This window comes from Austrofundulus limnaeus, unplaced genomic scaffold, assembly GCF_001266775.1.
Source record: "Austrofundulus limnaeus strain Quisiro unplaced genomic scaffold, Austrofundulus_limnaeus-1.0 Scaffold142, whole genome shotgun sequence".
Taxonomy (NCBI): domain Eukaryota; kingdom Metazoa; phylum Chordata; class Actinopteri; order Cyprinodontiformes; family Rivulidae; genus Austrofundulus; species Austrofundulus limnaeus.
Genome location: NW_013952544.1, coordinates 858997 through 872859, shown reverse-complemented (window position 1 = coordinate 872859; position 13863 = coordinate 858997). Strand labels below are relative to the sequence as shown.

At 40.8% G+C, this 13863-nt stretch overlaps 2 protein-coding genes across 3 annotated transcripts in view; both read left to right on the top strand.

The window, feature by feature from the left end:
• The window catches only part of ap4b1 (adaptor related protein complex 4 subunit beta 1), a 17195-nt gene extending 15520 nt beyond the window's left edge, over positions 1 to 1675 (top strand). For both annotated transcript variants that reach the window (XM_014016301.1, XM_014016300.1), the window contains one exon: positions 1065 to 1675. In XM_014016301.1, the coding sequence (XP_013871755.1) occupies positions 1065 to 1483 (419 nt within the window). In that variant the 3' untranslated portion in view covers positions 1484 to 1675. The remainder of the gene's footprint in view (positions 1 to 1064) is intronic.
• Positions 1676 to 4203: 2528 nt separating this feature from the next.
• LOC106523019 (alpha-1,3-mannosyl-glycoprotein 4-beta-N-acetylglucosaminyltransferase C) lies at positions 4204 to 11981 on the top strand. The gene is made up of 5 exons (XM_014016299.1): positions 4204 to 4429; positions 7974 to 8081; positions 8240 to 8390; positions 10570 to 10824; positions 10904 to 11981. The coding sequence occupies exons 2-5, from the start codon at positions 7977 to 7979 to the stop codon at positions 11791 to 11793; spliced, it is 1401 nt and encodes a 466-aa protein (XP_013871753.1). The 5' UTR covers positions 4204 to 4429; positions 7974 to 7976; the 3' UTR covers positions 11794 to 11981.
• Positions 11982 to 13863: the final 1882 nt, after the last annotated feature.

Below are 13863 nucleotides of genomic sequence, written 5' to 3'. Positions count from 1 at the left end.
ATCCAAAAATATTAAAGGAAACGATTAAGTCAGTGACAGGTGAAAGTAACAATAAAACATTTAATAACAATTCACAAATCTCAGTAAATGGACTTGTGGATTGTGATGCTGTAATTCTGAGTGTTTTATGTGCTGCAGAACAGGAACCTGCTGTAAAACAGCAATTATGCTGAGTCAGGCCTGATTTTTAATAATCTTTTCCTGTTAAATAAATAAATCAAATCAAAATCAAATCAAAATGGCTAACACTGCAGACTGTAGAGAAGAATCTGATGTTTCTTTAGATTATTTCTTTAGAGAGATGAGAAAGAGTCGGAGTTCAAATAACATTGTTTAAATAAACAAAAACAAGGGAGTTTTTTTTCTCAGAGTTCCCCTTTGATGTCACTTCCTGTTTTACTTTAGCTGAGCCAAATCCAAAAGAACATATGCTAATTATGTGACATAATGAGTAAAATCACGTGTTTTATGCCAAGTTTAATCAATATTTTTTTGACTTTTTGTATTTCATGGATATGCATGTCACAAGCACTTTAAACAACTTTAAAATGTCTTACTGAAGTTTTAAAAGGCTGAATGACCCTTAAAAGTGTTAAACTTAAGTTTAAAATACACACCCAGAAACACACACTGTCACAAACATCAGCTGGACGTTTAAAAATTTCCTTCTACGCTTTCTATCACCACAGAAATGCAGCACGACGTGAGAAAAACATCAAAAACTGTCACAGAATTTCCATGTATTTCAATGAGGAAAAAATCATTTAAAAACATTAATATTTCAAAAAGTTTAAAAGATATCAAGAGCAAAAGTTATAACAACTTTACCATGAAGGAGCTGAACATTTTGATATTTAAATCGCTGAAATTGCTTAAAAACGGCGGGACCAGTTAGATGACGGAAAACGTACTGAAGACACTTGAAATAACACTTGAAATAAAAAATAAAGAGAAACCGGAGCCGTTYTCTGGAAAAAAATAATGTTATTTGGAATGTTTTGGCAGCAACGCGTATAAAAAAAAACACAATTTAATTTTTAATTTGTTTTTTTTATTTCGTCCAGTTTCCTCAAACGATGAGGACTGCGCGTGGGTGGAAGAAAGCATCCGGTGTCCGGTGGTGCCTCTTTGCTCCCCGCGAAGCCTCCAGGCCGCCATGCAGCTCGTCAACATTCAGACGCTCGCCTTCACACCGCCGCACGTGCTCCCGTGGAGGGTCTTCCTGTACACGCACACCCAGCACACGCCCAACGGCAGCGGCGGCACGCTGGTGCTGGGAGAGCTGCTGTACGCGGGAGAGGCACATGGGAAAGATGCATCTGACCAACAGGAAGTGGTGAAAGAAGAGAGCGAATCAACAGGAAGTGGAGAGGAGGAAGTAAAGGTGACTGTGAGGCAACAGCCGAGAGATGCCAAAGCCCTGAGAGCGTTTCTGTCTGTCCTCACCTCCGTGCTGCACGCACTGTCCTCAGAGAAGACCTGATGATTCAACACAGAACCACTGACCTGATGACCAAGTTGGTTTAAGAGCCTACTGAAACTCTGAACTTCCTCTTTAATCTCCACTAAAATAAACATTCATCTGAGAAATAAACATCAAGGAGACCAATAAAATCCCAGCAGTTTTTTTTTCCCACGATGTCTCAGTAAATAAATCCAAGAACGTTTCTTAAAATTATTGTTTTCCTGTTTATAGTTTCTTCAAAAGCTACTTCATCATGAGGGTACGCACTCAATGTAAACAAAGCTTGATCCATGAAAGTCCACATGGGAGCAGTTCAACATGAAACACAGACTTCATGAGTGTTTCCTGTTTTATCGTACTTTCTATTGCTAAAAACTTCATATTATTTACAACTTTAGTACTTTTTAAATGTATTTATAAATCTCCAGTAAAAACATAAAGTGATCTTTTCAATTCCTTTGAAAAAAAAACTTTTGTTTCGAATTCTGCTTCACCTACAGGCTGTTTTTGCTTCTTATTTTAGCTTTTAGCTACTGTTTTGTTTTTAGCCAAAGTTTTGCAGTTTTTTTGTCAGCTACAGTTTTGCTACATCTGGCTTTTAGCTGGCGTTTTGCTCAAAATGCTAACTAGATGTTAAGCTAGAAGTAACAAAATGCTAGCTAAAAGTAGAAAAGTGTATCTAAAAGTAGTAAAAAGGTAGCTGAAAGCTAGAATGGCAGAAAGCAAGCTAAAATAAGCTATCAAAAGACAACGTGTCAAGATTAATCAAAAAGGCTAGCTAGAAGTTTAGAGTAACAATATGTTTGGTTAAAAGCTAAAGATAAAAATAGCAAAAGGCTAGCTAGATGTTTATAAATAAAATGCTAGCTAAAAGTATGAACAAGCAAGCTATGGCTGTGTCCAAAACGGCAGGACGGGTCCTCCGAAGGCCGAATTYGTCGGCCGCATACGTCACAGCGCCGCGACGAAGGCCGTCCAAAACCGAAGACTCCTCYGATGCGGCCGACAAATACGTCCTTCCTTTTCCTCGATTTGAAGGACAGTTCTGATGGATCCTTCCCGGCCCAGCATATCCCATAATGCATTGCGGCCCGACCGGAGATTTTTTTAAGCTAGTAATGGCGGACGAAGCTAGACAAAAGAATGTTTTAAATAAAAATATGGCGATATAAAAATTAAACTTTTTAACGGTTGCAATTCTAACACTTTTATCATTTGTATAGACATGTTTTTAAATATTATTTTTGTCATAAAAAAGTGAAATAAACATGCACCTACAGCGGGTCAATTAGTTCTTCAAATGTTACCTTTAAGTTAATTTTATAGTTTTGTGAAATTAATAATGCTAATGTATTGATATTTTTCTAGTTTTGATTTAAGTTTGCTTGTTTAGCATCGTCACAGTTGCTAGGTGACATGACGTAAGGACGGGGTAAGGAGGGGACGCTAGACCGTCCAAATTCACAGCCTCTTTTTTTCCGGTCTTCCCGGTCTACCAAGGACCAGGCCCGCCGCGACCGGGTAGTCTGGGTCCTCCGGAGGACCCGGCCTGTCGTTTTGGACACAGTCTATTATATGTTTAAAGTAGCAAAAAGCTAGCTAAAATTATAAATAGGCTGGCTAGAGTTTATGTAGTAAAATGCTAGCTAAAAGTAGCTAAAGGTTAGTTCAAAACCAGAATGGTAGAAATAAAGCTAAAATTTAAAACGGCTTTCGAAAGTATGGTGGCTCAGAGGTGTCATGTCAAATGCAAAAGCCACAACACAATAACAAAAGACGCAACTCAAATATAAAAGACAACACAAATACAAAAGTCACAACACAAATACAAAAGTCACAACACAAATACAAAAGACAACACAAATACAAAAGTCACAACACAAATACAAAAGACAACACAAATACAAAAGTCACAACACAAATACAAAAGACAACACAAATACAAAAGTCACAACACAAATTCAAAAGACAACACAAATACAAAAGTCACAACTCAAATATAAAAGACAACACAAATACAAAAGTCACAACACAAATACAAAAGACAACACAAATGCAAAAGTCACAACAGAAGTCATGCAACATAATTTTTATGGTATTTGTGTTGTGGGTTTTGTATTTGACTTGACACCTTTGGGCCATCGTACAAAAGACTTCATGTGTCAAAAATATTAAAGACTAAAACCTAAAAGTAATGATACAGTATGGTTGGCTAAAAGTAGGAAAAAGCTAGCTAAAAACTGAATTTGTCTCGACTTGTTTGAATATTTTTATTTCATTAAAAGAAACAAAACATACACGGTATTTAWACTTATTCTTTCCTAAGTGTGTTTGATGATAGAAATTTTGAAAGGAGACAAGACGGTGGGTATAAGGGACAGGTCTGGACACCTGATGAAGACGAGGACATTGGACAGGTAAGACACAAACCTCTTTGTATTTTGTCACCCCGAAGCTTAACACAGAGGTTAAACACGTTTAAAGTCTTCACACTGACAACAAAATAAAACAATAATAAAAACATTAAAAAAACAAGACTTTTACAGATTTTCAGTCAGAGTTATTGTTACCAAGAAAGTGCTGAAAACAAACATTTTCACTTTTTTTTTWATTTAATTTTGAGGGTTTCATTCATGTGTTTGTAACATGTCCACCCCGGCCCTGCCCTCRTGGAGGCCGTCTTAGGAACGCCCCTGGCTGCGCGTGCGGGCGTCGACAGACCGTTCAGACGTTGCGACATTCATCTCAGAGGGCTGCCTCCACCTGAGGTCGGAGGTCGCTCTGCCACCGTCACCTCTGAAACGAAACGTSGAGGAAAGATGTGGCAGCACTGAACCTGTCTGATATCTCCACCTCTCTCTCTTCTTCGTGGCTTGTTCTTTTCTGCGTCAGAAGAACTTTTTTATTTCGGAGGACCTGTTCGCTGAAGACGTCGGAGAGCGCGGACGAAGTTTCATCTTTACGGTAGGCAGCGACGCAACTAACCTCGGTGGTCTATTCGAGCCGTAAGAGGTCCGCGACGATGAATGAACATTTTCCATGAATTAAACGTCACCCGTCGTGTGTCGTCCAGCTTGTAGTTGAATCTGATGGAGGGTTTTAATGAGTTTTCGTAAAAAGATTCGCCTCGTTGCAGATGTTTGTTTATATTTCTTAACTAAAACACATCCTCGCTCCTTTTTAAAAACAGGTTTTTATCTGTTTCATAAACAAAGTGTTAATTTTGGATAACGGTCGGGGCTAATTATAGCCGTCCTTACAGGGACCGGGCTATATTTAAAGTGGAGTAACGGGCTCCGTCTACTTGTTGACGGTGACTTGGGTTTTCTGATTTCTGTCTTGTTCCTCTGTGTGTCCACAAGAAGACACTACCTGTTTGTTTTACCTTGTAGGACCTTTGTCCCCCGAGGAATACAAAAATAAAAGGAGTGCAAATAGATGGTGCAGTCTAGTTCCTGTCTGAAAATATCTGTAAATGTTTTGTTAAACTGGTTCATCAAGTAATCTTTGGGACAAACTGGTTTGATTTATCAGCAGCTAATCTAAAATATACAATAAAGTCTAAAAACTCAATTAGTTGCTCTTTATTGCAAAGTTTTACTGTTTTTTTAATCAGTGTGTATTTGCACATTTTAAAATTTACCTTTGTTCCTTTTTTTCCCCCCCAAGGTGGAATATTACTTGTTTTATTTGCTTATTTTTTTCACAACTTCCTGTTTTAACCATTGCCTCAAGCCTGCAGTTGTTAACAAAGTCAGATACTGACAGGACAMATCACAGACATAACGTTTTTATTAGTTTTAATATTTTATAGAGGTTTTATTTACAGCAATGGCAATTTCGCTAATCTGCAACTAGCTTCTGATTTAGCGGATGAGCTTCCACTAACCTAAAGTTCACTAAAAACAAGTGTAGAAATTATTAAATATAATACTATTTATCTCAAATTAATAATAAAAAATAATATCCCCAGTTTTGGACGAGTCAGGCATCGTGTGTAGCATGTAGCATCTAGCTAAATTTCAAACTAAGAGCATTAAAAATATATAAAATTTAACAATATTTATATAATGAATAGAACAAATCACTACATATAAAATATAGTAGAGAAAGTATTTAGTATTTGTTTGACTAGCTTCAAACGGTATTTATAAAAATACTCGATCTAGAAATGCTTTTATTCTGAAAGGGGTAAAGTGGAAGTATCAGATTGGACTGTAACTGGTTTGGATTTGCCAATTTGCCACAGATAATCCCGCCCACTTTAAAACTAAACCAATAGAAAACTAACAACAGGTTTGTGTTGATCCTGCTAAACATCTTAGAGGTTAGCGTTAGCTTCCGCTAATTTTTTTTATCCGTTTAGCGTTAGCGGAGCTCACATTATAGTTTAGCGTGTTTTTTTTTTTTTGTTTGTGAACGTGTATTCCTGTACAATATATGTTGTTTTAAGGATATTTACATATCCTTGAATGACCAAGTTGTATCTACCCTTATTAAAATTAACTTTAAGTATACTACTTTTTGCTAAGTATACTTAAGTATAAGTGTAAGTATATCAAGTAGGCACCATGTACTTGTAGTGTAGTGTACTAGAAAGTATACTGATTTAATACTAAATTGGGACTTTTTTATAAAAAAAAGTGTACTTTAAATGTACTGTTATGTCTCAAGTATATCTCAGATAAGTACATAAAAATTAAACTGGAAGTATATTTTCATTTTTAATGTAATGTTAGTACACTTAAAGGATATTTGAACATACTACTTTTTGCTAAGGGTATGTGAAATGCAGGTAGACACTTCATACAAACAAAGCTTTATAGACTGAAAACCACATGGAGGCAGTTTAATGTGAAACACAGACTTCATGATGAGTGTTTCCTGCTTTCCTAGATATAAGAGAGAGGAAAAGAAAAAAACTTGTTTTCTGTGTACAGCCCAGGGGTCGGATTTATAAAACTGGTGTGTACGCACAATTTGAGCCCAGAAACTTGCGTACGCCACTTTTTACGCCAAGGTTGTGATTTATAAAATCCAAACTTGACGTGAAAATGTGCGGTGCCTCTCACCAGCTCTGACCCATGCGTACGCTCATTTTGGAGACGTGAAACTGCGACACAGATGGTGAAGTGAAGAATTAGAGCCACACTGTGTAATGATCACTGTCAGATATTTAATTTACCTTCAGAATCAGACTTAGATTTTTATTCAACTTTATCATCAGCTTTCTTAACAGTAATATTTATGCTTCTGCTGCTGCTACTGAGCCATGAGGACCTTTGAAATAAAAAAAATTTAATCTTAAATAAAAGTTACCATGCGCAACTCCATTCATCTGCTTCCTCCTCAGACGACCCTGACCCACAGACCCCTCCGTGACCCACAGACCCCTCCCTGACCCACAGACCCCTCCGTGACCCACAGACCCCTCCGTGACCCACAGACCCCTCCCTGACCCACAGACCCCTCCCTGACCCACAGACCCCTCTCTGATCCACAGACCCCTCCCTGACCCACAGACCCCTCTCTGACCCACAGACCCCTCCCCGAGCAGGACAGCAAAAGTCACGCTTTGGATACACGCGCAGGGCGCATCCACCTCGCCAGTGTGAATGTTATAAAACTTCACGTTTAAAGTCCGTATTTGTCACGCACGAGCGGGGGTGCATGCGTGTATGTGTGTGTGCGCGGGGCGGGGGTGTCTGCCGCGGATAACAGAGCAGGCAGGAGGGGGAAGGGACGAGGAGAAGAGCAATGAATTTATTTCTAATTTTATCTGACTTATTTAATTTTTTTTGTTTTGTTTTTATCGTCCTGCAGGCTCTGAGGGAAAATTAATTTGAAGCTGAGTATTTTTTTTATAAAAAATCATTAGATTACTCTAAAGCAAAACGAGGGAAAATCTGTGTCAGTTACAGACATTCTGTTCACATGAGCAGCTGTCAGTCAGCACCTGTCAACCTCCAGACGCACGAAGGAGCGTGTCTGAACCAATCACTTTTGTTGGCATTGATCATCTGACTGATTTAAATACATCTTAACATTCATGAGGTACTTTACATTGACTGTTTATGGTTGAGTGTGGGCGTGTAGAGGGTAGAACCTGAGGCAGGACCTCGTGCGCAAACTCTGACGTGCGGCTGTGATCTAAAAAGGAAAGATGCTCAGAAACATGCGTACGCATGGTTTTATAAATCTGAATTTTTTTGGCGTACGCCATTTCCGCCTTTTGGCCGTAGGTTCACTTTTAGTATGGTTTCCACGCAATCCTTTATAAATGAGACCACAGGTCCTGGAGGTCCCCTATCCTGCATGTTTTAGTTGTTTCCCTGCTCTGCAGCAAGTCTTTAAGTTCTGCAGATGCCTGTCGGAGTGTGTTTAAGCAGAGGAAGTGGCTGACCTGGCAAAGCGTCTGGAATCGTTAATTATTTAATCGATTTATGGATGTAGCTCGATGTGTTGTTCACGGAGAAACTAGCTCATTGTTTCTGTGCCCCTCTGTCAGGAGATGCCACGTTTCTTTAGGAAGAAGAAGAAGAATGTGGCTCTGGCAGTGCTGCTGCTTCTCGTCACTGGATTGTACTTCTTCAGTCATTCAGACTTTTCTGGGATGGTGAGAACACACACACACACACACTGTGAGAGGCGGTCAATTTAAACATTTAAATGTGCGTCTTAAATACAAAAGAGGTTCAGAGGATCAGCTTCCAGTCTGTGTTGGAATCTGTGCAAACATTAAAACCTGATCTTGTTCCTTTTTTTTTTTTTCAGGTCCCAAGAAGATCTTTGAAGGTGATTCCCAAAGAGTTGAGCTGGCAAGTGGAGAGGCTGATCAGTAAAGAGTCGTGGGTGGAGCAGGGAAACTTCCTGCCTCTAAATGTGAGCTATCAGCTGCTGGCCGGAGCGCCGTCCACCCACCAGAGTGAGTCCAGTTCCTGTGTGTTTCCTCCGACACCACCGCCTCACAGAACCTCGCCCCTCAGAACCCCCTGATAATCTGACCGTTATCTGAAAACATCTCAACCTCCCACACCCACCTTCTCCTCTGCACAACTAGCAAAACCTCCTGAAGCTCCATAATCGCTTTAAAAACTCCGAAGCAAAGGAAACTAGAGAACGTGCATTTCCTTSTAAAATGCGGAGAATGCTCAACGCTAAAAGAGTTTTGCTGAAAGCTGCTGAAGAAGCTGAAACTGTTCATGTGAGATACATGTAAAAAACTGACTTTGGCTGAAAGTGGGCAAAAAAAAAAACAGAAAAAAAGCAAAAATGTGTAAAGGCTGAGCATGAATGTAGCTAAAATGAGCATAAATCAGTACAATATTAGAAAAAAATAGTTAAAAAGTCAGAAAAAAAGTTGAAAGCACCAAGAAGTTGCAAGAAGCAAAACAGGTGAGTTTACTAATAAAAAATGAATATAGATAAAATTTGGATAAAAAAGGTAAAACAAGCAGAAAAAATGGCTGACCTGTGACCTTTTTATTTTGTGACCTTGAAATTAATAGTGGTCATCATTTCACCAGTTGAAACAAGACAGGAGAAAAAAATCTCAGAAAAACAAGAAAAGAACTAAATAAAAGTTGCAGTTTGTTGCAAAATAGCTAAAACGGCTGAAATTAGCAGAGAAAATGGATAAAAAGTAATTGAAAGCACTGAAACAGAGGGAGCTTGTTTGCTGAATTAAGCAGTAAAAAGCTAAAATTATCACAAAAAAGGTGAATTTAGCTAAAAAGTAGCTGAGAACACAAACAGCTGAAATTAATAGAAAGAAGCTGAAGAAAGCACAGAAAAAGTCCAAATTAACGGAGATGGCGAAAGGAGCGTAAAAAGCTAACATTAGCAGAAAAACAAGAAAATAAGTACATAAAAGTTACAATTTGTAAAACAGTTAACATTTGCTGAAAAATAGCTTAAAAAAGTAGCTGAAAGAGCTGAGACAGCAGGAGCATGTTTGCTGAATTATGCAGTAAAACGATGAATTAATTACAAAAAGGTTAATCGAGCTGAAAAAAAATCGAAAAGTAGCTAAAACACAGAAAACTAAAATTGGCAAAAAAGTATCTGGCAAAGCTAAAACTGGATAAGCACGTTTGCTGAATAACCCCTAATTTACACTACGTGCGTCTCCGCTGCGCTGCGGCCCGACCTCCGCAGTAAATACACACCTGTTCTAATCAGAGTATTTACATTGGCTCCACACGGCGGCGGTGAGCAGACGGACAGCCGCCAAAATTAGACCTGATCCTATTTCTGCCAGACACCGGAGCTGCTCCGGAGTCAATCTACTGAGATCATGTCACACCAACAGGGAAAGGAACAAGCACAACATCTGTGTTTTCAAAATAAGACACCGTAAGGAGGAATAGTTTTGTCAGAATCCCATCTATATTAAAAAATAAATGTATATATTTGTACACAACTGTTGTCAGAATGTATGGTTCTGTTTGGGAAGCAGATGGAAACGTAGCATGAAGCATATGAACAGACACGATACACATGGATTTTATTGTGAAATCAAAAGTTTCAGAAAGACGACAGCGATACAGTTTCAACCGTAGATATCAAAAGCTTTTATATCAATGTTTTCAGCTGTGTTTGGAGTTCATCTTTCACAGAATTAATTAGTTTTTGCTCTGACTTCCRCATTTATCACTGGATTTATCAGGTGATCTCCTTCCTGCACACCCTCCCTCCTCTGTGTGTCACACCAGATCTGAGGCTGTAAAAACTTGGGCGCAAACGAACAGCTACGAACTATGCAGCGGAACGCTGCCGCATCTAGTGTAAATCTGGGGTAAAGCAGTAAAAAAGCTGAAATTATCACAGAAATGTGAATTTAGTTAAAAAGTAGCTAAAAACACAAAACGGTGTTAAAAAGTTGAAATAAACAGAATAGCAGAAAAGGTCAAAATGATAGCTAAAATCAAAAAATCAAAAAAAAAATCAGCAAAATATATGACAAAGAAGCTAAAATTACAACAAAAGTAAAATCAATCAGAACCAGAACAAAAGTAAAGTGTGATAAAGATTTATGAAGATTTATTCTGAAAATGTTGATGTTCAGTGTCCTACAAACGTTTCTATAACCCGACTGGTTTCAGGGTTTCTGACGGTGGGGCTGTCCTCGGTGAAGAGGCAGAAAGGCAGCTACCTTGTGCCCACGCTGCGGTCCCTCTTCTCCCAGTCGTCTCCCGAGGAGCGCTCCTCCATGGTGGTCGTGGTTCTGCTGGCGGACTTCGACACCAGCTGGAGAATCGCAACAGTGACGGAGATCAAGACGGCGTTCGCCTCGGAGCTGGAACAGGGCCAGCTGGTGGTGATCCACGTCCCGCAGGACTGGTACCCGCCTCTCACAGGTGCAGCAGGTGTCCCTCTGTTCTGGACAAATACGTGTTGATGTGACATTGACACAAGTCTCTCTGGTTCCCCCTAAAGGTCTAAAGAGGAACTACAATGATCCTCCTAATCGGGTCATGTTCCGATCCAAGCAGAACCTGGACTACTCCTTCCTGGTCCACTACTGCGCCTCTCTTGGCGAGTACTACCTCCAGCTGGAGGACGACGTCTCCTCCGCCAAGAACTTCCTGTCGACCATGAGGAGACGAATCGAAGAGCAGAACTCTAAGAAAGGCACGTGGGCCACGCTGGAGTTCTCGGCCCTCGGCTACATCGGGAAGCTGTACAGGTCGGCCCACCTGCCCCTCCTGGCCCGCTTCCTCTTCCTGTTCTACCAGGAAATGCCCTGCGACTGGCTGATGAGCCACTTCAGAGAACTGATGACCCAAAAGGAGACGATCCTCTTCAAACCCTCGTTGTTCCAACACATGGGCACTTTCTCTTCCTTCCAAGGGATTTACAACAAGCTGAAGGATAAGTTCTTTGAGGACGGGGTCTACACCAACCCTTCAGCTGACGTTTACTCCAACATGTCCACCTACCAGAAGAACTACCCCAAACTGGCCTGGGAGGCCGGGGAGGGCTTCTTCTGGGGGCGTTCTCCGGACAAAGGAAGTCACCTGACGGTGGTGTTCCACGAACCCGCCGTGGTGACGGGGGTGCTGGTAGAAACCGGATCAGGGGGTAAGGACCTCCTGGAATCGGCTCAGGTGGAGCTGGGCCGGGACGTGGTCGCCTCGGGCAGCGAGAGGAGCTGCAGGGACTTCCAGTCGCTGGGAGTTCTCCAGAACGGGGCGTTCGAGTCGCAGAGCGTAGAGAAGCTGCACGAGACAGCCTCCTCGTGTCTGAGGGTCTTGGTCACCGCCGCCCAGAAGGACTGGGTCATCGTTAGGAAGATCCGGATCACCACRAAGTCCAGTACGTCCTGACAGCGAGGCTCACGTTCCGCCTCCACTCAGGATTAAATCTGCTGGGAGCACTTAGAGAAACCGAAACACTGTGATTTATTGTTTATTTATTTTGTGCCTTGTTGAACCGGTTGAGTCGAACACAAACCGGCTTTCAGTTTGAAGGAAACGTTTGACCCAAACAAGCCATAAACTAGCAAACAACCGTTTGTGTTCTGTGTGTTTTTAACTCCGCAGCCTAAAAAAAACTATAAAAACTTTTAGACGTGGAGATAATTGTCGGTACCCCTCTGTTAAAAACCAAAAAGCCCGCGATGGTCAGTGAAATGACAAGAAGGGGTTATCTGCAGAATTAAAGTGGGCGTGTCACAAGAGTGGGCGTGTCTAAAGCATAAACACTGTGGGCTACGAGGCCTACATGACGGTATCCTTGGACCCTGCTTGATCTCTTTACACCCTGACCCGAACACTAAGGTTAACCAGGAGAAATGTGACCCAAGTAGGGGTCTCCAGAAAAAGTGGTGCCGTACAGTAACGCCCCTTTTGTTCTTGTCCAATCAGGTGGTGCCGTACAGTAACGCCCCTTTTGTTCTTGTCCAATGAGGTGGTGCCGTACGGTATCGCCCCTTTTTTGCTTGTCCAGTTAGGTGTGTCCCTTTAACAAAGTCCGTCAAATCAGGTGTGTCGCTTTAGAATCGCCTTTCGTTGCGACACGCCCACTCGTCCGCAGAGACCCCTACTTGGAAATGACTCAAAACTGACAAAATAACAAATGAATAAACATTCAAAGAATTAACCAATGAAAATCAAACATGGTACCCGTAACTTTTAGCTCCTCCCTCAGATGTCCAACAGGATTCAGATCAGATAGACTCTTCAGAACCATCCAGTTTTTAGCTGTCTCTTTTGGGTCATCATCCTGTTGGAGGATCTGCAACTGAGACCAGAACGCCTTGATAGTCTTGAGATTTCATCGTACCCTAAACAGATTCAAGATCCACTGTGCCCCATGCAGCAAAGCAGGACCAGAACAGAACCGAGCCTGCTCCTTGTTCCCAGTAGGTAATGTTCTTTTCTTTCTTCATTTTTTTTATTTTTTAATGCTTTGTTATGTTATTTCAATGTGGGATTTTCTGTCTTTACCAGAGGGGTACCAACACTTCTGTCCATGTCTGTGTACACTTTAACGCTGGCCTTTTTCCTCTGAACCATTTTATTTTATCAGAAACCGATCAGCCTTACCAAATCTTTCCTCCGACAGGGTCCAACTCGCTCTACTTCATTTGCTCTTATTTAAAATAAAAAAAAGTCACTATCTCATCTGATTTAAACCTTTACTTGTTTAAGGAACGTTTATTCAAACAGAAGAGGTCTGCACTCCAGTTTTATTGTTTTCATCCGTTACCATGCTAAACTAAAATCCCTCAGGGTGGACTTTGTGTTTTTTAGATAAGMGTTTTAAAACGTGCAGCTTTATTACAAGTGGAAGGCTGAGGCCTTTTTTTTAAGTGAAGTATTTAAAAGGGTTAAAGAGTTAAAGCTTCTCGTTCCAAAGATAAAAACAATCTTCCTGAACTTGATSAAACGGTGCAGCTTTGTAGTTTTTTAAGTGTAAATCTAAAACGTGTTTGGCTGTGGTCTGCGTACGTGAATATGGTTGACACGTGGTTTGGCCTACTTTCAGTCATTTCGGCTGTTTTTCGTAGGTGAAGGAAGTCAACATACCACAGATTGTAACCTCTTGTAGGGCCGTGCACAGCAACAGTATAACTGACAGGAAAATAAATATTATTTCAAGTCATTTTTTGCCATATTAACTCAGGAATCGATGTCGGTGACGTCAAACCTTCGGCTCACTTAGAACCGCGGCCGAGTCGGTCCTAAGAACCGAGCCGGGTCGAGTCCATGTGAGACGAGCAGCAGGGCGGCAAGCTCGTAAAAAAAAAAAGTTTCAGAGTTATTTAAAATCACAAACTGTAAATCTGGTGAATTTTCTGTCGACTTTGTTCATAAATTCAATCTGAGCAGGTTTTTTTGCTCACATGAACAGAACAAAAGCTGCAGCCGTTAATCTGATAATCCCGGCTGTCT